General features: G+C 49.0%; 1 protein-coding gene and 1 long non-coding RNA gene across 4 annotated transcripts in view; one reads left to right on the forward strand and one right to left on the reverse strand.

Moving 5' to 3' along the window:
- The window catches only part of NARS2 (asparaginyl-tRNA synthetase 2, mitochondrial), a 42,820-nt gene that overhangs the window by 16,125 nt on the left and 1,332 nt on the right, over positions 1-25,363 (reverse strand). For all 3 annotated transcript variants that reach the window (XM_075851375.1, XM_075851373.1, XM_075851374.1), the window contains exons 2-10: positions 25,079-25,273; positions 22,995-23,104; positions 19,912-20,032; positions 19,163-19,303; positions 6,949-7,029; positions 6,040-6,146; positions 4,756-4,888; positions 3,219-3,317; positions 1,441-1,478 (exon numbers count right to left, since the gene is read on the reverse strand). In XM_075851375.1, the coding sequence (XP_075707490.1) occupies positions 1,441-1,478; positions 3,219-3,317; positions 4,756-4,888; positions 6,040-6,146; positions 6,949-7,029; positions 19,163-19,303; positions 19,912-20,032; positions 22,995-23,104; positions 25,079-25,231 (983 nt within the window). In that variant the 5' untranslated portion in view covers positions 25,232-25,273. The remainder of the gene's footprint in view (positions 1-1,440; positions 1,479-3,218; positions 3,318-4,755; positions 4,889-6,039; positions 6,147-6,948; positions 7,030-19,162; positions 19,304-19,911; positions 20,033-22,994; positions 23,105-25,078; positions 25,274-25,363) is intronic.
- LOC142742022 (uncharacterized) overlaps positions 19,121-25,363 on the forward strand; it is a 30,491-nt gene continuing 24,248 nt past the window's right edge. Inside the window, exon 1 of the long non-coding RNA XR_012881267.1 lies at positions 19,121-19,209. This is a non-coding gene — a long non-coding RNA (uncharacterized LOC142742022). The remainder of the gene's footprint in view (positions 19,210-25,363) is intronic.

Consider the following 25,363-nt stretch of genomic DNA (forward strand, 5'->3'; position numbering starts at 1 on the left):
AAAAAAACTGCAAGAAATGAGCCGTCTATTGTGTGTAATTACATACAACTCCTCCTCGGGAGGGAGATACTGAGAATGATGTGACCCCCTCCCTCTGTGGGTTTCACTTAATTGGTCCCTCTTTCCGCGGTGACAATTAGTCCAGTCCCGTCTAATTGCGCCTCAATTACTGTCACGAACTCGGACGGGGGCAGTGGAAAGACGTGGGGTCTGATCCCCCCCTTCACCTATTAGATACAGCCTGCGAAGCTACATACAGCTTCAGCTGCCACAATATGCTGGGAGTTGTAGTTCTACACACGTATCTAAACATATGAACAGCACATATAACCTCTTAAATGGGTCATCCACTTTGGAAATCCCTTTTCCTTAGTAGCTGTAATCTCTGGGATAACTCTGCAGCAAGTGTTCAATTCCCCTGCAGCGCCACCACAGGAGAAATGAAGCATTACACAGTTAGGTCCTCCAGGGACATGCTAGCTCCTTCCGAGGGTGGAGATGCTCTTTGTAGCTGTTCTCCTTTCTGGTTAATAATTTGGGTCGTGAAGGCGGACCCCCCCCCCCTCTCTTTTAACTCAGAATTACTTAATAGGGCATTTGAAATTGGGAATATGTAAGGTGCCCTAATGAACGTAAACCATTGTACCTAATAAATGGGAAGCTATTTGACCTGGTCATGTGATCAGGATAGATTTTTTTTTTAATCTACTGAAAGAATACCATTAAGCTCCCTCCAGAATGACTGCAAGCAGAGCTCTTGAACACAATTAGAATTTGATACACAAAGTATATTAGAAAATTGTGTAATGTTTCATTATACACAGAATAACCTTTGTCTACCGAAACTAAAATATCCCTTTAATTTTTTTGCATCTCTGCTTGTTGTCAGTGGATGGAAACGTGTATTATTCTTGGCTGAAAACCTTTTTCTGATGTTGCCTTCCTTACACAGCTGCAATTTGTTACAATGTATCAGTGTCGCTAAGAGCTATCAGCCTGGAGTCCATGAAAGGACGGAGATCTATTTATGATGCTGCTCAGTTTAGCTCATTATCTACACTGATGCGTCATAACATACCCTCAGCTGTGAGCAGGACTAGATCAGGACAGGCATTCAACCTCTCAAGGTTAACAATGTTTCCACTCACTGACCGCAAGCGGCAATTTTACAAACCGTGAAAAATTGATGCATGAGGCGTTTTACAAAGTTGAAGAACTGTTCACTATCTACAGAATAAGTGCAATAGCAGTCACTTATGTATTTATCTTTCACCATCATCATGTATTACATAAGGCCTTCTACTCTAGTCACATCTAGAGCAGCATTTAAGATTTTGCAAGCTGCAGAATGTGCTAATACAAGCGGCCCACATACACCTGGAACCAGCTCTGCTGATCCAATAGGTGACAATAGCCAGGGATAAATAGTTTGTTACTCACACAATAAAAGGATTCTTTATTATCCGCTCCAGCCGGCCCTTGTGAGAGGGAGAATTGAAAATTAGCTGAAAACATTTCCAAAAATGACAACGATTTAGGTCTCACGCCACCGCCGTCGCGATATACGATCTATATAATGACAATGATGTCCCCGGCACAATTCTATCTTTATTTCCTCCTTTGCCGCTTCCCTTTAGGGTATCCCTCTTTAGGTTGCCTAGCAACCACCGGACTTCCTGTTTGGGTGACCACCATTGAAGTGGGTATTCTCATCTTAAGACATTTATGGCATATCCACGGGATTTGCCATTAAGGTCTGATAGGTGCGGGTCCCAGATATCGAAAACGGAGGCGGCAGATTCCAGGCGGGTACTAGGGGGGGGGGGGGGAGAGGCTCTTTCCGTAATTTCCAGACAACAGAACGGAGAGAGCCGCGGTCAGGCTCCGCCATCTCTCCTCTAGTTCCCGTCTGGAATCTGCGTCCAGCAGCCTCCGCACCGGCCAAATCGGAGGTCAGGTAACACGCGGTCGGAATCGTTGCGATAGTCACGGAGTCACTTGCGTCCTTCTTTCTCACAGTAGACAAAGTGGCACCGCCATCGCGATTTCGCATCTCCCTGTGTAGCGCTAGAAAATTAAGGTTATTAATTATAAATAACGAAAAGTGACCGGATTTATCAATATATTTTCTGTATTAATTCCTCACGGCTCTCAAGATCTCTGCTTGCAGTCACTGAATAGGAGCCTTCATGGTTAAGTTCCAGTGGATAAAAATCTGTCCTGGTCATGTGACCACACAGGTGCTCAAGTCATGTGTCAACTGTAACGAGTTCTGCAGCTGTGTGTCCGTCGCATGAGCAGGACGGATTTCTGGACACTGGAAGTAAACAGTAAAGGCTCCTATTCAATGACTGCAAGCAGAGATCATTCATTACGCACAGAATAACATACACTTCTATAGCAGAATAATGATCTGCACCAAATGCCTGGATATTTATAGGGACCCGAAACTTAAAATCTCCACTAATAATACAACTATTGTCCCCTGTTATCAGCCACTTCAGGGAGGGCTGAGGCCGACTGTCACATTCTTCAATGAGATGAGTGACAGGATGTGGAGAATCACTACCTTATGTTGCATATCACCAGTGCGGAGACCCTCCAGATACATTTATAGCCACATGTGTTATCAGCCGCTCCTCTTATAACACTGCTGGGCAATTATAAGCTGCTGACTTTAGGGTCAGTGGCCCTTTAAGTCAGGAATACTCTACATCCTTGCTCCTATATAACGGATTGCTATTTAGGATTGTGAGAAAGGTAGGTGACAACTCTAAGAGCTGCTATGGTGGCCATATCGGTTGTCACCCAGCTTTCCCAGGATCAGATAGAAGTATGAAACAAATAAACAGATTTAGGCCTCATGCACACAAGCAGGTTTTTGCTTTCCATTCATTTTTATGGGCCCATACACATGACGGTGCTTTACACGGATCGTGCGGGGGCCGCAATGAGGACCGCAAAAATTCCAGACAAGTCATTTTATGGTCCGCAATTGCGGTCCGGCACCATTGAAATGAATGAAAAATTTTTAAGTGCATAGTCAGTGATTGCGGAGGGACCGCGGATGACGCTCCGCGGCCGTCCGTGCCGTAATCACTGGCCGCGCACATGAGGCCTTAACCTGACCATAATAGGGACGTATCCAGACCTCCATTATCCTGTGTAATCACGTAGGGTCGGGATGATTCATCCTGCGGATCAGGCGTCGCACTTACTTGCTGTCCTGGTGATACATACTTGAAGAAAAGGTTCAGATCCTCCGGGCACTTGGACAGTAACGCCGTGGCTGTCTCTTTAAATAGATTCTCCATAACCTGGACGAAGAAAAGAGAGAATGAAGTGCAATGAGTCACGGCTTCTCCGAGTAACTTTACGACATTTAAAGTGGAACTCCCCCTTTTTCCCGTGGTGGAGGCGCCCACCCCATCCCCAAAGCTATAGTTGCCTAATCTGCGCCAATCTGAAGATCCACCAGGGTCTTCTTGCGGGCCGAGTCTACAACCGGCCTGCACCCTTGAGTCCAGGGTAGCGGTTGGGGTGACTCGCCCCGGACTCTGTACCGGAAATAACTATCTGAGCGGTTCTAATCAGTACATGTTCCCGGGGGGGGGGTCATGACCACCGATGCCTGAGACCTCGAGGGAGGACCTGCAAGAAGTTCCGGGTGGATCTCCGGACTGGCGTGGATCAGGTACTACAACTTTGGGAGTGGGCGCAACTACTATGGGTAAAAGCTGGATTTTCAGCTTTAGCTTCGGAGTTTCACTTTAAATTCTACAATCCAATTTGTCAAGTTGCAAAAATTTTTATTAACCTGTTCATGGTGGTATCTGGGGGACAACCAACATAGTTGACAGTTAGGCTCTGTTCACACGTTCAATGGGAGAGTAAAAAATTGCAACAAATTACCGATTTTGCCATTTTTGCTGTGGAATTTGCAGCTAAAGTTACAAGTAGGGAAATAAATTACCAAAATTTTCCACTTTCAATTTAAAAAAAAAAAAATTATACTCACCTCCCCTGGTCTCCCGTAGCGACCAAAGGCTGCATCGGCCAGAATATGAAATGGTCACGTGGGATAAAACGTCATCCCAGGAGTCCAGCAGCACCGAGACCAACCGGGGGAGCAGAGACGCGTCGCTGCGTGAGACCAGGGGAGGTGAGTATCATCTTTTTCTTTTATTTTATTCCCAAATCCGGCAGAAAATCTGCAACAAATCAAACACGATATGGGGCGAACTTTCGACCAGAATTCCTTGTGGAATTGGGTCGGATTTGCTGTGGAGTTTTCCGTAGCGAATCCGATTTATGTGAACGTATCCTAAAAGGGTTGAAGGGGCCGCGGCGATCGTATAAGCGTCGCAGCCCTTCATTATTTACATGGTTCTCCGCAGCGGTGCAAGGCATTGGACCAGTGTCCCATTCACTTGTATTGGTATGAGCTGGTACGAGCGCCTCGGTCCCTTCAAACGGCTGATCGGCGACAGTCGGACCCCCATCGATCTAATATTGATAGCCTATGCTAAGGATAGCCCATCAATTTTAATAACATGGAGAACCCCCTTTAAGGAGTCTGGCTGACATTTGGAGCATGTTGGTTATCACCCACCCTTCCCAAAAAACAGATATAATTACTACTATTACACCCACTAAACAGTCCGCCAAAGGGCGGGGCTAAAAAAAACAACGAGAACTTCCGGGTTGTGGGGTCACATGATCCATGACAAGAATCCTGTATGGTGCAGCACCGACCTGCATAATGTCCTCCAGGCTTTCTGTGAAGGAGACTTCAGCTTCCACCATGTAGAACTCCGCCAGATGCCTCCGACCCTGAGAATTCTCTGCTCGAAATGTAGGGCCGAAGGTGAAGGCTTTCTGGAACCCTCTGAATAAAAAAAAAATGACAAGAAGTTAAAGGGATCGTCCACTAGACAGGTCATAAAAGAGTGAGAAGTGGGGGGATCTCACCTCTTATGTATAACAAGGGACCCCAAGTCTCCATTCCGGCCGGAGAGCTGTCCGCGCAGGTGTTTTCCGACACTACCTACTAAATATTCAACAGGTCTGATCGCACTACAGGCGGTTTCTTTGCTTTGATCGGACGCCGGCGGCGCAGTAGATATATCAGGAGCATGCGCAGAGTAAATAGAGTGTCTTTGAACGGCGCATGCTATGTCAAGGTCAGAGCTCACCCGGACCACCCCCTGTAACGTACGCCACACATTACATGCCATAGATTCCGAAAAACTGACCAAATGTCACCGGAAGTGTCTGTTTTCCCGGGGCCGGTGTCACGTGACCCGAGCATTAAGTGCCTTACAAAGTCCTGCCAGCTGAAGGTATTAGTTAGTCCTGGGAAACCCCTTTATGCAATCTGCCCAGTCTTAAAGGGAAAGTCCAGTCATAATAAATTGATGGCCTATCCTCAGGATAGGCCATCAATATCTAATGTCTGGTGGTCTGACTCCCGGCACCCCGGAAGATCACGTGTTTGAAGGGGCCACAGTGATCGTACGGCCGCTGCTCGTACTGAGAATCGCCAGCACACTTGTAGTGGTGGATCACAGTATTACAGTCTGTTCACTTGAACGGGTGGAGGCTGTAATAGTGTGAACCGGCGCTACCAGTGTATTGGCGATTCTCAGTACGAGCAGGTAAGGGAAGCAGTGCTCAGACGAGCGCCACGGATCCTTCCAAACAGCTGATTGGAGGGGGTGCCGGGAGTAGGACCCCCACCAATCAGATATCCCGAGGATAGGCCATCAATTTGTTATGACTGGACAACCCCTTTAAGCCGGCTGTAGATATTCTTTAATGGTTTAGTCCGCAGTAGCGCCGGTTGGTTCACTGGTACGAACATTACGCCGCAGTGTTGGATTGCGCTGAATATGGCGATATTGGAACGAACCAACTTTCGGTATTTTTCCCTGCCCCCTCACTCTCCAGAAACCCACTTGGGTGTGCAGCCACTTCTATCATGAAAATGGGGGACACAAGACATTGAATTTTAACATTGAAGCTTCCTAGAATTGTTACCCTGACATGATCTCCAGGTGCAGCTGTCCGGACACGGTAAGAAATGCAGGGACCCCAAAAAACCCATCATCATCCTCCTCCTCCTGTGTGCCGACCCTCTTTGAAGTCTATGAGATAGAGAAATTATAACATTAGCTACTATAGGAATTACAAATATGTGAATTATACAGAGCCCCCTAGTGGTGGGGTAAGGGATAACATCACAAAGGCAATTTTATCATTTTTTACGTAAAAGGTCCTGATGGGGCGACTCCAGTCCAGGTTCCCTATTAGGGTATATAAATGTCAGAGTGAAGTCCCTGTTATTACACGCCATGAATGGGCCGGGACTGGCAGGCGCTCTCCATTCAGGCTCAAAGACGGGGGGCCCTGAGCGGGAGACCCTCCTCTATAATATCTATATGCCCTAATAGTTGTGTAATGAAAAGTTATACAACTTTCTACTACACCTTGTGTTCCAATAGCTCCCCATTTCCAAGATCTCTGCTTGCTGTTAGTGAATGGCAACCACCATGACCTAATACTTCTCACAGCTGAGGATTTGTAACAATTGTTTCCAGCGTAGACAAGCGAATCAGCAGCACGAATCTCTCTCCTGTTCTCATGCAGGTAAAATGTATCAGAACGTTAACCTCACAAAGGATTGTCAAGACCAGAGACAATTGTAGCAAACCCTCAGCTGTGAGTATTATTAATAGAGGTTTTTCAGTGGGGATCTGGCATTGCAGTAATGATGTGATTATCCCTAGCCGGAAATGGCTGATAACAGGGAACATCACAAAGCGGCAATGTATTGATCTACAAAGCAAGTGGAGAGAATATAGATTTTAGGTTCACTGTCTCTTTAATGGATATGACAGGAGGTTTTGTCTGAGTGCTAAAAATACCAGGTTAATACCAAACACCTACCTCCACCTGGAAGAGTTCTCCTGCGCCCTCGCAGTCGTTAGAGGTAATGATGGGGGTGTGAATGTGAACGTATCCATTACTCTATGGAAAAGAGAGAGTAAAATTACAGAGAAGAACATAATCCCCAGCGCTGCCGGCGGCACAGTGACGTCATCGCTGCAAGAGGCTACTGCAGGATCAAATGACGTCACAGGAATTACCACCGGTCGGACAGAGATATGAAGATGATTGAGGATCTGGGATGCACACGCGGCTTTGTTAACATACAACAGGACACATGACTTGGAGGGTGCCCGGGGCTAGAGGAGGGCAGCGGACACGGGCACACTCTACCCCAAGCAACACTATAGATTCTAATAAGGAAGCCAAGGCTTGCTCCTGGAGAACTGCATTTTCCTTAGACATGAGCACCCCCTTGTGGTCATATGGATAATTACAGTTAATCCCCAGTAAATATAAATCCTTCAGTTGTCCTGATCATATGATCTAATACTTTACATGGGAAATATTTTCTCGCTTCTGTCTTGCCGTACGATTAACTTTACTAATCTCAGCCTCCGTTTTTTCCTCCCCACCTTCCAAAGGCCATAACTTTTGTATATTCCCATCTATATAGTCCTATAAGGGTTTGATTTTTGCGGGACGAGTTGTAGTTTTTCGTAGGACCATTTATTTTGCCGTATAATGTACTAGGAAAGGGGTGAAAAAAAAATATTTGTGGGGTAGAAAATGAAAAAAAAACAGCGATTCCTCCATTGTTTTTTGCGCCTCGTTTTTACGGAATTCACTGTGCAATTAAAACAACATGTTCACTTTATTCTGCGGGTCAATACGATTGCGGCGATACCAAATATATATCGTTTTTTTTCTATATTTTACTACTTTTTCAAGTAAAAACCTAAATGTAAAAAAGAACATTTATTTTGTTTCGCCAGATTCCGAGAGCCGGAACTTTTTTATTTTTCCGTCGATTAAGCGGTATGAGGGCTTGTTTTCTGCGGGATGAGCTGTCGTTTTTAATAATACCATTCTGGTGTAAATGCGACGGTTTGATCACTTTTTATTGAGGTGACCAAAAAATAGACATTCTGGCATTTACATTATTTTATTTTTACGGCGTTCCCCGTGCGGGTTAAATAATGATATATTGTAATAGGTCAGACTTTTACGGACGCGGCGATACCAATTATGTTTATTTCTTTTTTTACTATGCTCTAGGGGGAAAATGGGGTGTTTTTTTTTTACTTTTAATTTTGTTATTTTTTTTTTTTTTTTACATAAAAAAATACTTTTATTTAACAAATTTTTACTTTTTTTTTTATTAGTCCCCCCCCCCCCTAGGGGACTTCAACCAGTGATCGTTAGATCGCTTGCACTATATACTGCAATACTAATGTATTGCAGTATATCGTGATTCTGACAGGCCGGGGGCAGCGCTTAATAGGAGCACAAAGATGGCGGACCTGGGGGCCTAATGAAGGCAGCCATAGCAACCATCGCCACCCCGCGATTGCGTTGCAGGGGGCGCAATGAGCTGTTACAGGGGGTCACCCACCTCTTTCAAACGATTTATATGCTGCGGTCGCTATTGACCGCGGCATTTAACGAGTTAAATGAGCGGGACCGCGCTCGAGCGCGATCCCACTCGTTACTCTGAAGTGTCGGCTGTAATATACAGCCGACACCGTATGGAGCGGGTACACTCTGTGAGCCCGTTCCATACTTCCCCTACCCGATTTTGGCGTATGGATACATCAAATGTCGGGAAGGGGTTAATAATTTTAGGGGCTAGTCTGGGGTGTGAATTAATTTACTAAGGCGGCATTCACACGACAGGGTTTCCCGGCCGGGTGCCGGCCGTTCATAAATCGGCCGGCACCCGGCTGCATTAGGAATAATAGACCCCTAATGGGGCTATTCACACGACCGATTTTTTGACGGCCGGGAAAACCGGCCGTCAAAAAATAGGACATGCTCTATTTTCGTCCGTTTACCCGGCCGCCCGGCTCCCATAGAAGTCTATGGGGCCGGGTAATACCCGGCCATCACCGGAATGTGTCCCGAGTGATGGCCGGGTCTACCGTCGCTCGCGCTCTATCTCTCCTCCTCCTCACAGTGCAGAGTGCATGTGAGGAGGAGGAGGAGGGTCTTTTATTGCTCGCTGTAGGAGTCGGAATCCCCAATCCCCGGCCGGGGATTGGGGATTCCGCTACAGGAGAAGTGCGTGACTACACTGTCCAGATATGGACACAGTGACGTCACTCACTTCTGAAGCGGAATTCCCGACCTGTGGCAGGGAATTCCTCTTCAGGAGAAGTCAGTGACTACACTGTCCATATATGGACATTGAAGTCAGTGACTTCTCCTGGAAGGGGGGGGGGGATGGGTGTAACCTACAGGGGGCTGTGTGGGATCACCTACAGGGGACTTGGTGGCATCACCTACAGGGGGCTGGGTGGCATCACCTACAGGGGGCAGGGTGGAATCACCTACAGGGGGCAGGGTGGCATCACCTACAGGGGGCAGGGTGGCATCACCTACAGGGGGCAGGGTGGGTGGCATCACCTACAGGGGGCAGGGTGGGTGGCATCACCTACAGGGGGCAGGGTGAGTGGCATCACCTACAGGGGGCTGGGTGGCATTACCTACAGGGGGCTGGGTGGCATTACCTACAGGGGGCAGGGTGGAATCACCTACAGGGGGCAGGGTGGAATCACCTACAGGGGGCTGGGTGGCATTACCTACAGGGGCTGGGTGGCATTACCTACAGGGGGCTGGGTGGCATTACCTACAGGGGGCTGGGTGGCATTACCTACAGGGGGCTGGGTGGCATCACCTACAGGGGGCAGGGTGGCATCACCTACAGGGGGCAGGGTGGGTGGCATCACCTACAGGGGGCTGGTGGGTGGCATTACCTACAGGGGGCTGGGTGGCATTACTTACAGGGGGCTGGGTGGCATCACCTACAGGGGGCTGGGTGGCATTACCTACAGGGGCTGGGTGGCATTACCTACAGGGGGCTGGGTGGCATTACCTACAGGGGGCTGGGTGGCATTACCTACAGGGGGCTGGGTGGCATCACCTACAGGGGGCAGGGTGGCATCACCTACAGGGGGCAGGGTGGCATCACCTACAGGGGGCAGGGTGGGTGGCATCACCTACAGGGGGCTGGTGGGTGGCATTACCTACAGGGGGCTGGGTGGCATTACTTACAGGGGGCTGGGTGGCATCACCTACAGGGGGCTGGGTGGCATCACCTACAGGGGGCTGGGTGGCATCACCTACAGGGGGCTGTGTGGCATTACCTACAGGGGGCTGTGTGGCATCACCAACAGGGGGCTGGGTGGCATTACCTACCAGGGGGGCTTTGGCATTATCTACAAAGGGCTGTGTGTGGCAACAAATTTAAATGAAATTCATCCGATTTTAAAACGGACAGGGAAAAAAACGGATGCAAATCGGGTCCAAATCGGCCGGTAAAAACGGCAACTCGGCCCGGAACGGAATCGGAACGGATACAAATCGGATGCAAACCGGCCGGGAAAATCGGCCAAAAACGGCAGATTTTCCCGGCCGGCACTCGGACCCTGTCGTGTGAATGAGGCCTAAAACTAGTTGGGTTCCTCTACAGTAGATACAGAATTATGTCCCTCAGCAATGTATCAATTTCATGGAAAACAGCGCCACCTAGTGTTACATAGTTAGTACGGTTGAAAAAAGACATGTCCATCAAGTTCAACCAAGGGATGAGAAAAGGGAAGGGAAACATTTCTACACATAGGAGTTAATATTTTTTTGTTCTAGGAAATGATCTTTGCCTTTTTTGCAGCATCTCCTGTCCCTGCTGTGACGGCTCCTGCGGTGACTATTCCATAGATTCACAGTTCTCACTGTAAAGAAGCCTTGTCGCCTCTGCAGGTTGAACCTTTTTTTCTCCAGACGGAGGGAGTGCCCCCTTGTTTTTTGAGGGGGTTTTACAAGGAACAGGATTTCACCATATTTTTTGTATGTGCCATTCATATATTTATATAAGTTAATCATGTCCCCCCTTAGTCGTCTTTTTTCAAGGCTAAATAGGTTTAATTCTTTCAATCTCTCCTCATAACTTAAATTCTCCATGCCCCTAATTAGCTTCGTTGCTCTTCTTTGTATTTTTCATCCTTTCTATGAACTGGAGCCCAGAACTGAACTGCATATTCTAGATGAGGCCTCACTAATGCTTTGTAAAGTGGCATTATTACATCCCTGTCCCGCGAGTCCAGGCCTCTTTTAATACACGACAATATCCTGCTGGCCTTTGAAGCAGCTGATTGACACTGCATGCTGTTATTGAGTTTATGATTTACAAGTACACCCAGATCCTTCTCAACAAGTGACTCCGCCAGTGTAGCGCCCCCTAGGACATATGATGCTGCAGATTATTACACCCAGATCCTTCTCAACAAGTGACTCCCCCAGTGTAGCTCCCCCTAGGACATATGATGCTGCAGATTATTACACCCAGATCCTTCTCTACAAGTGACTCCCCCAGTGTAGCGCCCCCTAGGACATATGATGCTGCAGATTATTACACCCAGATCCTTCTCAACAAGTGACTCCCCCAGTGTAGCTCCCCCTAGGACATATGATGCTGCAGATTATTACTCCCAGATCCTTCTCTACAAGTGACTCCCCCAGTGTAGCCCCCCCTAGGACATATGATGCTGCAGATTATTACACCCAGATCCTTCTCAACTAGTGACTCCCCCAGTGTAGCTCCCCCTAGGACATATGATGCTGCAGATTATTACTCCCAGATCCTTCTCTACAAGTGACTCCCCCAGTGTAGCCCCCCCTAGGACATATGATGCTGCAGATTATTACTCCCAGATCCTTCTCAACAAGTGACTCCCCCAGTGTAGCCCCCCTAGGACATATGATGCTGCAGATTATTACACCCAGATCCTTCTCTACAAGTGACTCCCCCAGTGTAGCCCCCCTAGGACATATGATGCTGCAGATTATTACACCCAGATCCTTCTCAACAAGTGACTCCCCCAGTGTAGCTCCCCCTATGACATATGATGCTGCAGGTTATTACACCCAGATCCTTCTCTACAAGTGACTCCCCCAGTGTAGCTCCCCCTAGGACATATGATGCTGCAGATTATTACACCCAGATCCTTCTCAACAAGTGACTCCACCAGTGTAGCGCCCCCTAGGACATATGATGCTGCAGATTATTACACCCAGATCCTTCTCTACAAGTGACTCCGCCAGTGTAGCTCCCCCTAGGACATATGATGCTGCAGATTATTACACCCAGATCCTTCTCAACAAGTGACTCCGCCAGTGTAGCTCCCCCTAGGACATGTGATGCTGCAGATTATTACACCCAGATCCTCCTCAACAAGTGACTCCCCCAGTGTAGCGCCCCCTAGGACATATGATGCTGCAGATTATTACACCCAGATCCTTCTCAACAAGTGACTCCCCCAGTGTAGCACCCCCTAGGACATATGATGCTGCAGATTATTACACCCAGATCCTCCTCAACAAGTGACTCCCCCAGTGTAGCTCCCCCTAGGACATATGATGCTGCAGATTATTACACCCAGATCCTTCTCAACAAGTGACTCCCCCAGTGTAGCTCCCCCTAGGACATATGATGCTGCAGATTATTACACCCAGATCCTTCTCAACAAGTGACTCCCCCAGTGTAGCGCCCCCTAGGACATATGATGCTGCAGATTATTACACCCAGATCCTCCTCAACAAGTGACTCCCCCAGTGTAGCTCCCCCTAGGACATATGATCCTGCAGATTATTACACCCAGATCCTTCTCTACAAGTGACTCCCCCAGTGTAGCTCCCCCTAGGACATATGATGCTGCAGATTATTACACCCAGATCCTTCTCTACAAGTGACTCCCCCAGTGTAGCGCCCCCTAGGACATATGATGCTGCAGATTATTACACCCAGATCCTCCTCAACAAGTGACTCCCCCAGTGTAGCTCCCCCTAGGACATATGATGCTGCAGATTATTACACCCAGATCCTTCTCTACAAGTGACTCCCCCAGTGTAGCGCCCCCTAGGACATATGATGCTGCAGATTATTACACCCAGATCCTCCTCAACAAGTGACTCCCCCAGTGTAGCTCCCCCTAGGACATATGATCCTGCAGATTATTACACCCAGATCCTTCTCTACAAGTGACTCCCCCAGTGTAGCTCCCCCTAGGACATATGATGCTGCAGATTATTACACCCAGATCCTTCTCTACAAGTGACTCCCCCAGTATAGCCCCCCCTAGGACATATGATGCTGCAGATTATTACACCCAGATCCTTCTCTACAAGTGACTCCCCCAGTGTAGCTCCCCCTAGGACATATGATGCTGCAGATTATTACACCCAGATCCTCCTCAACAAGTGACTCCCCCAGTGTAGCTCCCCCTAGGACATATGATGCTGCAGATTATTACACCCAGATCCTTCTCTACAAGTGACTCCCCCAGTATAGCCCCCCCTAGGACATATGATGCTGCAGATTATTACACCCAGATCCTTCTCTACAAGTGACTCCCCCAGTGTAGCTCCCCCTAGGACATATGATGCTGCAGATTATTACACCCAGATCCTCCTCAACAAGTGACTCCCCCAGTGTAGCTCCCCCTAGGACATATGATGCTGCAGATTATTACACCCAGATCCTTCTCTACAAGTGACTCCTCCAGTGTAGCTCCCCCTAGGACAGGGGTCTCAAACTCGGCCGGGTAAGTGGGCCGCATATAGAAAAAATGGGAAGTTGACGGGCCGCATTACTTTCAAATTTGATACAATACAAAATTATTGTTAATCAATTAGTTATTTGATCTACTATAACACTATATTACTAGAATAATAATACTACATTACTATAATAATAGCGCTAGGTTTAAAATGTGAGATATTTCTCCACGTGCTTATTTCAACAATCCAGTTTTCCAGTTTAAGTGTCGCTAAATGCAGTCCGGCGGCTCAGTTAGCACACATGTCAAGATTGGGCAGCCCCTTTTTAGATAGTGCCGCAGTGCCCTCTGTAGATGCTGCCACAGTGCCCTCTGTAGATGCTGCCGCAGTGCCCTCTGTAGATGCTGCACAGTGCCCTCTGTAGATGCTGACCCAGTGCCCTCTGTGGATGCTGCCGCAGTGCCCTCTGTAGATACTGCCACAGTGCCCTCTGTAGATGCTGCACAGTGCCCTCTGTAGATGCTGCCACAGTGCCCTCTGTAGATGCTGCACAGTGCCCTCTGTGGATGCTGACCCAGTGCCCTCTGTGGATGCTGCCGCAGTGCCCTCTGTAGATGCTGACCCAGTGCCCTCTGTGGATGCTGCCGCAGTGCCCTCTGTGGATGCTGCCGCAGTGCCCTCTGTAGATGCTGCCGCAGTGCCCTCTGTAGATACTGCCACAGTGCCCTCTGTAGATGCTACCGCGGTGCCCTCTGTAGATGCTGCCGCACTGCCCTCTGTAGATGCTGCCGCAGTGCCCTCTGTGGATGCTGCCGCAGTGCTCTCTGTAGATGCTGCCGCAGTGCCCTCTGTGGATAATGCAACACACCCCTAGATAAGGCCAGTGCCCTCGGTAGATAAGGCCACAGTGTCCTCTGTAGATGCTGCCACAGTGCCCTCTGTAGATAATGCAACACACCCCTAGATAATGCCAGTGTCCTCTTCAGATACTGTCACACACCCACTTGTAGATAACGCCACAGTGCCCTCTGTAGAGGCCGCCACAGTGCCCTCTGTAGAGGCCGCCACAGTGCCCTCTGTAGAGGCCGCCACAGTGCCCTCTGTAGAGGCCGCCACAGTGCCCTCTGTAGAGGCCGCCACAGTGCCCTCTGTAGAGGCCGCCACAGTGCCCTCTGTAGAGGCCGCCACAGTGCCCTCTGTAGAGGCCGCCACAGTGCCCTCTGTAGAGGCTGCCCCAGTGCCCTCTGTAGAGGCTGCCCCAGTGCCCTCTGTAGAGGCTGCCCCAGTGATGTCAGGGGCTTGCCCAGAGCTGGAGTCCCAGGCAGAGCGCTAGTAGGCTCTTCCTGGGACTCCAGCTGTGCTCCTGACATCACTGGGGCTCCTGCTCTGGGGAAGCCCCTGACATCATTGTCGATGTATGGACAGCGATGTCAGAGAATTCCGCAGCGTCCCGGAGCAGAGCCTATACTAGCGCTCTGCCCGGGACTCCGCTATGGGGAAGACCCTGACACACTGTCCACATATGGGCAGCGATGTCAGGGAATTCCACAGAGTCCCGGAGCAGAGCCTGTACTAGCGCTCTGCCCGGGACTCCGGCTCTGGGGAAGCCCCAGACATCGCTGTTTATATGTGGACAACGATGTCAGGGAATTCCACAGAGTCCCGGAGCAGAGCCGACACCAGCGCTCTGCTCGGGACTCCGGCTCTGGGGAAGCCCCAGACATCGCTGTTCATATGTGGACAGCGATGTCAGGGAATTCCACAGAGTCCCGGAGCAGAGCCGACACCAGCGCTTTGCTCGGGACTCCGGCTCTGGGGAAGCCCCAGACATCGCTGTTCATATGTGGACAGCGATGTCAGGGAATTCCACAGAGTCCCGGAGCAGAGCCGACACCAGCGCTTTGCTCGGGACTCCGGCTCTGGGGAAGCCCCAGACATCGCTGTTCATATGTGGACAGCGATGTCAGGGAATTCCACAGAGTCCAGGAGCAGAGCCGACACCAGCGCTCTGCTCCGCTCTGGGCAAGACCCTGACACACTGTCCATATATGGGCAGCGATGTCAGGGAATTCCACAGAGTCCCGGAGCAGAGCCGACACCAGCGCTCCGCTCGGGACTCCGGCTCTGGGGAAGCCCCAGACATCGCTGTTCATATGTGGACAGCGATGTCAGGGAATTCCACAGAGTCCAGGAGCAGAGCCGACACCAGCGCTCTGCTTCGCTCTGGGCAAGACCCTGACACACTGTCCATATATGGGCAGTGATGTCAGGGAATTCCACAGAGTCCAGGAGCAGAGCCGACACCAGCGCTCTGCTCGGGGCTCCGGCTCTGGGGAAGCCCCAGACATCGCTGTTCATATGTGGACAGCGATGTCAGGGAATTCCACAGAGTCCAGGAGCAGAGCCGACACCAGCGCTCTGCTCCGCTCTGGGCAAGACCCTGACACACTGTCCATATATGGGCAGCGATGTCAGGGAATTCCAGAGTCCCGGAGCAGAGCCGACACCAGCGCTCCGCTCGGGACTCCGGTTCTGGGGAAGCCCCAGACATCGCTGTTCATATGTGGACAGCGATGTCAGGGAATTCCACAGAGTCCAGGAGCAGAGCCGACACCAGCGCTCTGCTCCGCTCTGGGCAAGACCCTGACACACTGTCCATATATGGGCAGCGATGTCAGGGAATTCCACAGAGTCCCGGAGCAGAGCCGACACCAGCGCTCCGCTCGGGACTCCGGCTCTGGGGAAGCCCCAGACATCGCTGTTCATATGTGGACAGCGATGTCAGGGAATTCCACAGAGTCCAGGAGCAGAGCCGACACCAGCGCTCTGCTCCGCTCTGGGCAAGACCCTGACACACTGTCCATATATGGGCAGCGATGTCAGGGAATTCCACAGAGTCCCGGAGCAGAGCCGACACCAGCGCTCCGCTCGGGACTCCGGCTCTGGGGAAGCCCCAGACATCGCTGTTCATATGTGGACAGCGATGTCAGGGAATTCCACAGAGTCCAGGAGCAGAGCCGACACCAGCGCTCTGCTTCGCTCTGGGCAAGACCCTGACACACTGTCCATATATGGGCAGTGATGTCAGGGAATTCCACAGAGTCCAGGAGCAGAGCAGACACCAGCGCTCTGCTCGGGGCTCCAGCTCTGGGGAAGCCTCAGACATCGCTGTTCATATGTGGACAGCGATGTCAGGGAATTCCACAGAGTCCAGGAGCAGAGCCGACACCAGCGCTCTGCTCCGCTCTGGGCAAGACCCTGACACACTGTCCATATATGGGCAGTGATGTCAGGGAATTCCACAGAGTCCAGGAGCAGAGCAGACACCAGCGCTCTGCTCGGGGCTCCAGCTCTGGGGAAGCCTCAGACATCGCTGTTCATATGTGGACAGCGATGTCAGGGAATTCCACAGAGTCCAGGAGCAGAGCCGACACCAGCACTCTGGTCCGCTCTGGGCAAGACCCTGACACACTGTCCATATATGGGCAGCGATGTCAGGGAATTCCAGAGTCCCGGAGCAGAGCCGACACCAGCGCTCCGCTCGGGACTCCGGCTCTGGGGAAGCCCCAGACATCGCTGTTCATATGTGGACAGCGATGTCAGGGAATTCCACAGAGTCCAGGAGCAGAGCCGACACCAGCACTCTGGGCAAGACCCTGACACACTGTCCATATATGGGCAGCGATGTCAGGGAATTCCAAAGTCCCGGAGCAGAGCCGACACCAGCGCTCCGCTCGGGACTCCGGTTCTGGGGAAGCCCCAGACATCGCTGTTCATATGTGGACAGCGATGTCAGGGAATTCCACAGAGTCCAGGAGCAGAGCCGACACCAGCGCTCTGCTCCGCTCTGGGCAAGACCCTGACACACTGTCCATATATGGGCAGCGATGTCAGGGAATTCCACAGAGTCCCGGAGCAGAGCCTGTACTAGCGCTCTGCCCGGGACTCCGGCTCTGGGGAAGCCCCAGACATCGCTGTTCATATGTGGACAGCGATGTCAGGGAATTCCAGAGTCTCGGAGCAGAGCCGATACTAGCGGCTCTGTGTCCCGCGGGCCGCAGATGACAGCCCCAGGGGCCGCATGCGGCCCGCGGGCCGCATGCTTGAGACCCCTGCCCTAGGACATATGATGCTGCAGATTATTACACCCAGATCCTTCTCCACAAGTGACGCCCCCTGTGTAGCGCCCCCTAGGACATACGATGCTACAGATTATTACACCCAGATCCTTCTCAACAAGTGACTCCCCCAGTGTAGCTCCCCCTAGGACATATGATGCTGCAGATTATTACACCCAGATCCTTCTCCACAAGTGACGCCCCCTGTGTAGCGCCCCCTAGGACATATGATGCATGCAGGTTGTTGGTACCAAGATGCATAACTTTACATTTATCTACATTAAACTTCATCTGCCAAGTGGACGCCCAAACACTTAGTTTGTTTAAATCTGCCTGTAATTCATGAACATCTTCCATAGACTGAACTATATTACATAGCTTGGTGTCATCTGCAAAAATAGAAATAGTGCTATTAATCCCATCCTCTATATCATTAATAAATAAGTTGAATAATAGTGGTCCCAGCACTGAACCCTGGGGTCACCACTTATAACCGGGGACCATTCAGAGTAGGGATCATTGGCCACAACTCTCTGGATACGGTCCTTGAGCCAATTCTCAATCCAATTACAAACGATACTTTCTAAACCTATAGTCCTTAATTTACCCATTAGACCCCTATGTTAAATGCAGCTCCTGGACCACAGTCCCCGAGGATAGAAGATACCGCCCAGCCGATCACCTTGGGATCCTGGTCTAATACTTCCAAATCAGGAGGCGATCATATTAAAATAGTATTAGACCAAAACAAACCTTGTATGCAGCTCCTATGCAAACCTATGTGTAGTCTGATCCTATAGCCGTATCACCTTACATGCGTCCCCTACTTCTTGTTTGCGTTTATTTGGTAGCTGCATACACAAAACGGTTCGATATTTTAATCGAGACAATTTGAAACATTGATTCAATTATATTTTAGACTTATTGGACCAATAAAGAAAAAAAGATGGTGGCAGAAGTGAACATAGCCTTTAAGGATGTACCCGTCAGGCAGCTGCTATTTAACCCCTTGGCACCATCCGCCATAGAGTTACGGCAGACAGCTCCTGCATGTGTATGGAGCGGGGTAGAGCAATTTTGCAAACAGGCTTTATAAAAAATGTCCTACCGTTTTGTGTATACAGCTCCTATGCAGACTGGTGTCTCCATGATTACAGACTACAAACAAACAATGTGCAGTCTGATTTTGCAGTCACTCCACTCCCTCTTCTTTATAACCTACAGACCGTAGTAGAGGGAAAAGATGGAAGAGAGCGAGACATGGCTGCAGCATCAGACTACACAGGGTTTGTTTGTAGTCTGTAACCATGGAGACACACACTTGGCTAAGCACAGGGAGCCTGACTACAACATCACACAGGCCAAATAAGAAATATCCATACCTTGAAGAACTGGTGGATGGCGGACGTGGCTTCACTGCGGACTCGGAGTAAGGAACCAAATATGTTTGTCCTGCAGCGCAGGTGGGGAAACTGCCGGACATATTCTGGGGGGTGATGCTCTTTGATTTTAAAGGGAAAATCCTGCAAAAAAATAACAACAATTACGTATCACAGATAATAGATGGGCCCCTTGTTTAGAACCCCTTATTTGATTCGGAAGAGAGAATCTCAGAAAAATAGTGTCTGAGGGCAGATGATGTGATGTGACGTGACGTCTGGATGTGATGTCACTATGCAAGTTTCATGGACAGGGGTTGTACAGGTTTCCAAAAACAGCCCCACACCTTACCATGGGTTGGGTCTTATATTGGGTCTTAGCTTTATTGAATTGAATAGGGCTGCACTGCAATACCACAAACAACCTGTAGACAGGTGTGGCGCTAGAATGCAGTGATGTTTTTCTAATCCTGAAAACCCCTTTTAGACTGGCTGAGGAGCTGGGTCAGGTCGTCCGCAGAAGGGAATTTTAAAAATGGCTCGCTGGGGGAAGGTAACCACACAGGGGCTTGGGGAGCACCAAGAATTGAGGGCTAAACTGAGATGTTGAATTTTGTCTGGACTGCCCCTACAATTACACTGTATGGTGGGTCAGTAACTGCGCCGTGTCCTAAATTGCTGCAGATTTGCTGTAGATAATAAGTAAATCCACCTGCCTGACTGCACTACAGCCCCCCCCCGGAACTTCTTACCTTTGAGTCACATTCTCCTATTACACGAATCTCCGTGGCCTTCAGCTCCACATTCTGTTTCTTGCTGAGGCTCTTTACCAACACTCCGCAGACTTCCACCGAACTGCCGAAACCGATCGCACTGTGCAAGAACGAGAAAAAGCGTTAGCAGTGTGTCTGTCAAGAAGCTTGCTGACTGTTTCCATTAACAGCCAGCAGAATAGTGAGTGCAGCTCTGGAGTATAATACAGGCTGTAACTCAGGATCAGTACAGGATAAGTAATGTAATGTATGTACACAGTGACTCCACCAGCAGAATAGTGAGTGCAGCTCTGGAGTATAATACAGGATGTAACTCAGGATCAGTACAGGATAAGTAATGTAATGTATGTACACAGTGACTCCACCAGCAGAATAGTGAGTGCAGCTCTGGAGTATAATACAGGATGTAACTCAGGATCAGTAATGTAATGTATGTACACAGTGACTCCACCAGCAGAATAGTGAGTGCAGCTCTGGAGTATAATACAGGATGTAACTCAGGATCAGTACAGGATAAGTAATGTAATGCATGTACACAGTGACTCCACCAGCAGAATAGTGAGTGCAGCTCTGGAGTATAAGAGAGGATGTAACTCAGGATCAGTACAGGATAAGTAATGTAATGCATGTACACAGTGACTCCACCAGCAGAATAGTGAGTGCAGCTCTGGAGTATAATACAGGATGTAACTCAGGATCAGTACAGGATAAGTAATGTATGTACACAGTGACTCCACCAGCAGAATAGTGAGTGCAGCTCTGGAGTATAATACAGGATGTAACTCAGGATCAGTACAGGATAAGTAATGTAATATATATACACAGTGACTCCACCAGCAGAATAGTGAGTGCAGATCTGGAGTATAATACAGGATATAACTCAGGATCAGTACAGGATAAGTAATGTAATGTACACCGTGACTCCACCAGCAGAATAGTGAGCGCAGCTCTGGAGTATAATACAGGATGTAACTCAGGATCAGTACAGGATAAGTCATGTAATGTATGTACACAGTGTCTCCACCAGCAGAATAGTGAGTGCAGCTCTGGAGTATAATACAGGATGTAACTCAGGATCAGTACAGGATAAGTAATGTAATGTATGTACACAGTCACTCCACCAGAAGAATAGTGAGTGCTGCTCTGGATTATAACACAGGATGTAACTCAGGATTAGTACAGGATAAGTAATGTAATGTAATGTATGTACACAGTGTCTCCACCAGCAGAATAGTGAGTGCAGCTCTGGAGTATAATACAGGATGTAACTCAGGATCAGTACAGGATAAGCAATGTAATGTATGTACACAGTGTCTCCACCAGCAGAATAGTGAGTGCAGCTCTGGAGTATAATACGGCATGTAACTCAGGATCAGTACAGGATAAGTAATGTAATGTATGTACACAGTGACTCCACCAGCAGAATTGTGAGTGCAGCTCTGGAGTATAATACAGGATGTAACTCAGGATCAGTACAGGATAAGTAATGTATGTACACAGTGACTCCACCAGCAGAATAGTGAGTGCAGCTCTGGAGTATAATACAGGATGTAACTCAGGATCAGTACAGGATAAGTAATGTAATGTATGTACACAGTCACTCCACCAGAAGAATAGTGAGTGCTGCTCTGGATTATAACACAGGATGTAACTCAGGATTAGTACAGGATAAGTAATGTAATGTATGTATGTACACAGTGACTCCACCAGCAGAATAGTGAGTGCAGCTCTGGAGTATAATACAGGATATAACTCAGGATCAGTATAGGATAAGTAATGTAATGTATGTAAACAGTGTCTCCACCAGCAGAATAGTGAGTGCAGCTCTGGAGTATAATACAGGATGTAACTCAGGATCAGTACAGGATAAATAATGTAATGTATGTACACAGTGTCCACCAGCAGAATAGTGAGTGCAGCTCTGGAGTATAATACGGCATGTAACTCAGGATCAGTACAGGATAAGTAATGTAATGTATGTACACAGTGACTCCACCAGCAGAATAGTGAGTGCAGCTCTGGAGTATAATACAGGATGTAACTCAGGATCAGTACAGGATAAGTAATGTATGTACACAGTGACTCCACCAGCAGAATAGTGAGTGCAGCTCTGGAGTATAATACAGGATGTAACTCAGGATCAGTACAGGATAAGTAATGTAATGTATGTACACAGTGACTCCACCAGCAGAATAGTGAGTGCAGCTCTGGCGTATAATACAGGATATAACTCAGGATCAGTACAGGATAAGTAATGTAATGTATGTACACAGTGACTCCACCAGCAGAATAGTGAGTGCAGCTCTGGAGTATAATACAGGATGTAACTCAGGATCAGTACAGGATAAGTAATGTAATGTATGTATACAGTGACTCCACCAGCAGAATAGTGAGTGCAGCTCTGGAGTATAATACAGGCTGTAACTCAGGATCAGTACAGGATAAGTAATGTAATGTATGTACACAGTGACTCCACCAGCAGAATACGGAGTGCGGCTCTGCAGTATAATACGGCATGTAACTCAGGATCAGTACAGGATAAGTAATGTAATGTATGTACACAGTGACTCCACCAGCAGAATTGTGAGTGCAGCTCTGGAGTATAATACAGGATGTAACTCAGGATCAGTACAGGATAAGTAATGTAATGTATGTACACAGTGACTCCACCAGCAGAATAGTGAGTGCAGCTCTGGAGTATAATACAGGATGTAACTCAGGATCAGTACAGGATAAGTAATGTAATGTATGTAGACAGTGACTCCACCAGCAGAATAGTGAGTGCAGCTCTGGAGTATAATACAGGATGTAACTCAGGATCAGTACAGGATAAGTAATGTAATGTATGTAGACAGTGACTCCACCAGCAGAATAGTGAGTGCAGCTCTGGAGTATAATACAGGATGTAACTCAGGATCAGTACAGGATAAGTAATGTAATGTATGTAGACAGTGACTCCACCAGCAGAATAGTGAGTGCAGCTCTAGGGCCACAACTGTGAATTATATAATAACATCGCACCAGTGTCTTATTACGTCACATGTATTCTGCACACTCCATACCTGCTTTTAAGACTGGGCTCGGCCACAATCTGGAGGCTTTCCAATGACGAACCATCATTAACGTGCATAAATAAAACTTCTTTCTGCGAGCGGACAGAGCGCACCCATCCCTGTAAGAAGAGGTGGCACAGGATACGTGACAATGCAGACACAGCCTCATACTTGTTATAAAGTGATCCACCAGTCATTTCAGAGCTCTCTCACATGTGCTGACATCTAGTGGCCAAATAGGCTGCGCTACATAGGGGTGCTTAGAAAGAATCTCGTTTTACTGACTACAGTAAAACTGATCAGCTCAAAATCACTAGTCAGCAGAAAGGCTAAGGGTCATTGTACCACCTCAAATAAGACACAGATGGAGACACAGTGAGGAGGGGGATCTGGAGAGAGCTGAACTATGCAGAGATCCTGATGACATCATGTCCCCTCCCGATTTCTGTGAGGCGCAGCGTTGCCACGTAGTCCTGGCGTGGATCCAAATCACCAACCACATTAATGTTCACAGATAAACACACAAAACAGTCACTGCTGGGATGTGAACATTAAATGTACAGGGCTGCACTACACTAGACCACCAGGCCCACTAGCATTAACCCCTTCACTACCCTGGACCACCAGGCCCACTAGCATTAACCCCTTCACTACCCTGGACCACCAGGCCCACTAGCATTAACCCCTTCACTACCCTGGACCACCAGGCCCACTAGCATTAACCCCTTCACTACCCTGGACCACCAGGCACGCTGGCATTAACCCCTTCACTACACTGGACCACCAGGCACACTGGCATTAACCCCTTCACTACACTGGACCACCAGGCACGCTGGCTTTAACCCCTTCACTATCTGGACCACCAGGCACGCTGGCATTAACCCCTTCACTACACTGGACCACCAGGCACACTGGCATTAACCCCTTCACTACACTGGACCACCAGGCACGCTGGCATTAACCCCTTCACTACCCTGGACCACCAGGCACGCTGGCATTAACCCCTTCACTGCACTGGACCACCAGGCACGCTGGCATTAACCCCTTCACTGCACTGGACCACCAGGCACGCTGGCATTAACCCCTTCACTGCACTGGACCACCAGGCACGCTGGCATTTACGCCTTCATTACACTGGACCACCAGGCACATTGGCATTAACCCCTTCACTACACTGGACCAGCAGGCACACTGGCATTAACCCCTTCACTACACTGGACCAGCAGGCACACTGGCATTAACCCCTTCACTACACTGGACCACCAGGCACACTGGCATTAACCCCTTCACTACACTGGACTACCAGGCACACTGGCATTAACCCCTTCACTACACTGGACTACCAGGCACACTGGCATTAACCCCTTCACTACAATGGACCACCAGGCACACTGACATTAACCCCTTCACTACACTGGCCCACCAGGCACGCTGGCATTTACCCCTTCATTACACTGGACCACCAGGCACACTGGCATTAACCCCTTCACTACCCTGGACCACAAGGCACATTGGCATTAACCCCTTCACTACACTGGACCACCAGGCACACTGGCATTAACCCCTCCATTACACTGGACCACCAGGCCCACTAGCATTAACCCCTTCACTACCCTGGACCACCAGGCACACTGGCATTAACCCCTTCACTACACTGGACCACCAGGCACACTGGCATTAACCCCTTCACTACAATGGACCACCAGGCACACTGACATTAACCCCTTCACTACACTGGCCCACCAGGCACGCTGGCATTAACCCCTTCACTACCCTGGACCACAAGGCACATTGGCATTAACCCCTTCACTACACTGGACCAGCAGGGTTATTACTCCTTCGCCCATGTAGACCACCTAGGATGAAATGTATTAACCACTCAGCCATCCTAGACCACCAGGGAAATTATTATTAACCCCTAAGCCCCTGAACCCAGGGTGATGTGTGAGTATACTACTAACTGCAGAAGAGGGGGAGGGCCCAACATTTTCTCTTGGCGAGGAGGGAGGGGCAGGAGTTCTTCGGTCGGCCCTTTCGGATTATTTTCTTTATGTGTTTGGTCTCAATAGGTAAGAAACATATAAAACAATTACCTGGATTTTGATATTTTTTGCGCCTTCCTCCACATTTGCCACAAGAGCTTCCCGCACACTAAACTTGTGGGCGGCTGCACTGCGTCTCCGGTGGCAATGACGCCAAGGACATCGTCCGAGGACAGAGAACGCCAGCTTCCTGGGGGCATACATGGTGTCAGGGCGTCAGTGATTCTCAGATGAGGCTCAGGGTCCCTAAAATAAAACATGATGATGAATGAATGAATATATATATACATAGTAAAGTTCTGATCATTCGGCTTCATCAGGACTGATATTCTGAAC

This window comes from Rhinoderma darwinii, chromosome 2 (assembly GCF_050947455.1).
Source record: "Rhinoderma darwinii isolate aRhiDar2 chromosome 2, aRhiDar2.hap1, whole genome shotgun sequence".
Classification (NCBI taxonomy): domain Eukaryota; kingdom Metazoa; phylum Chordata; class Amphibia; order Anura; family Rhinodermatidae; genus Rhinoderma; species Rhinoderma darwinii.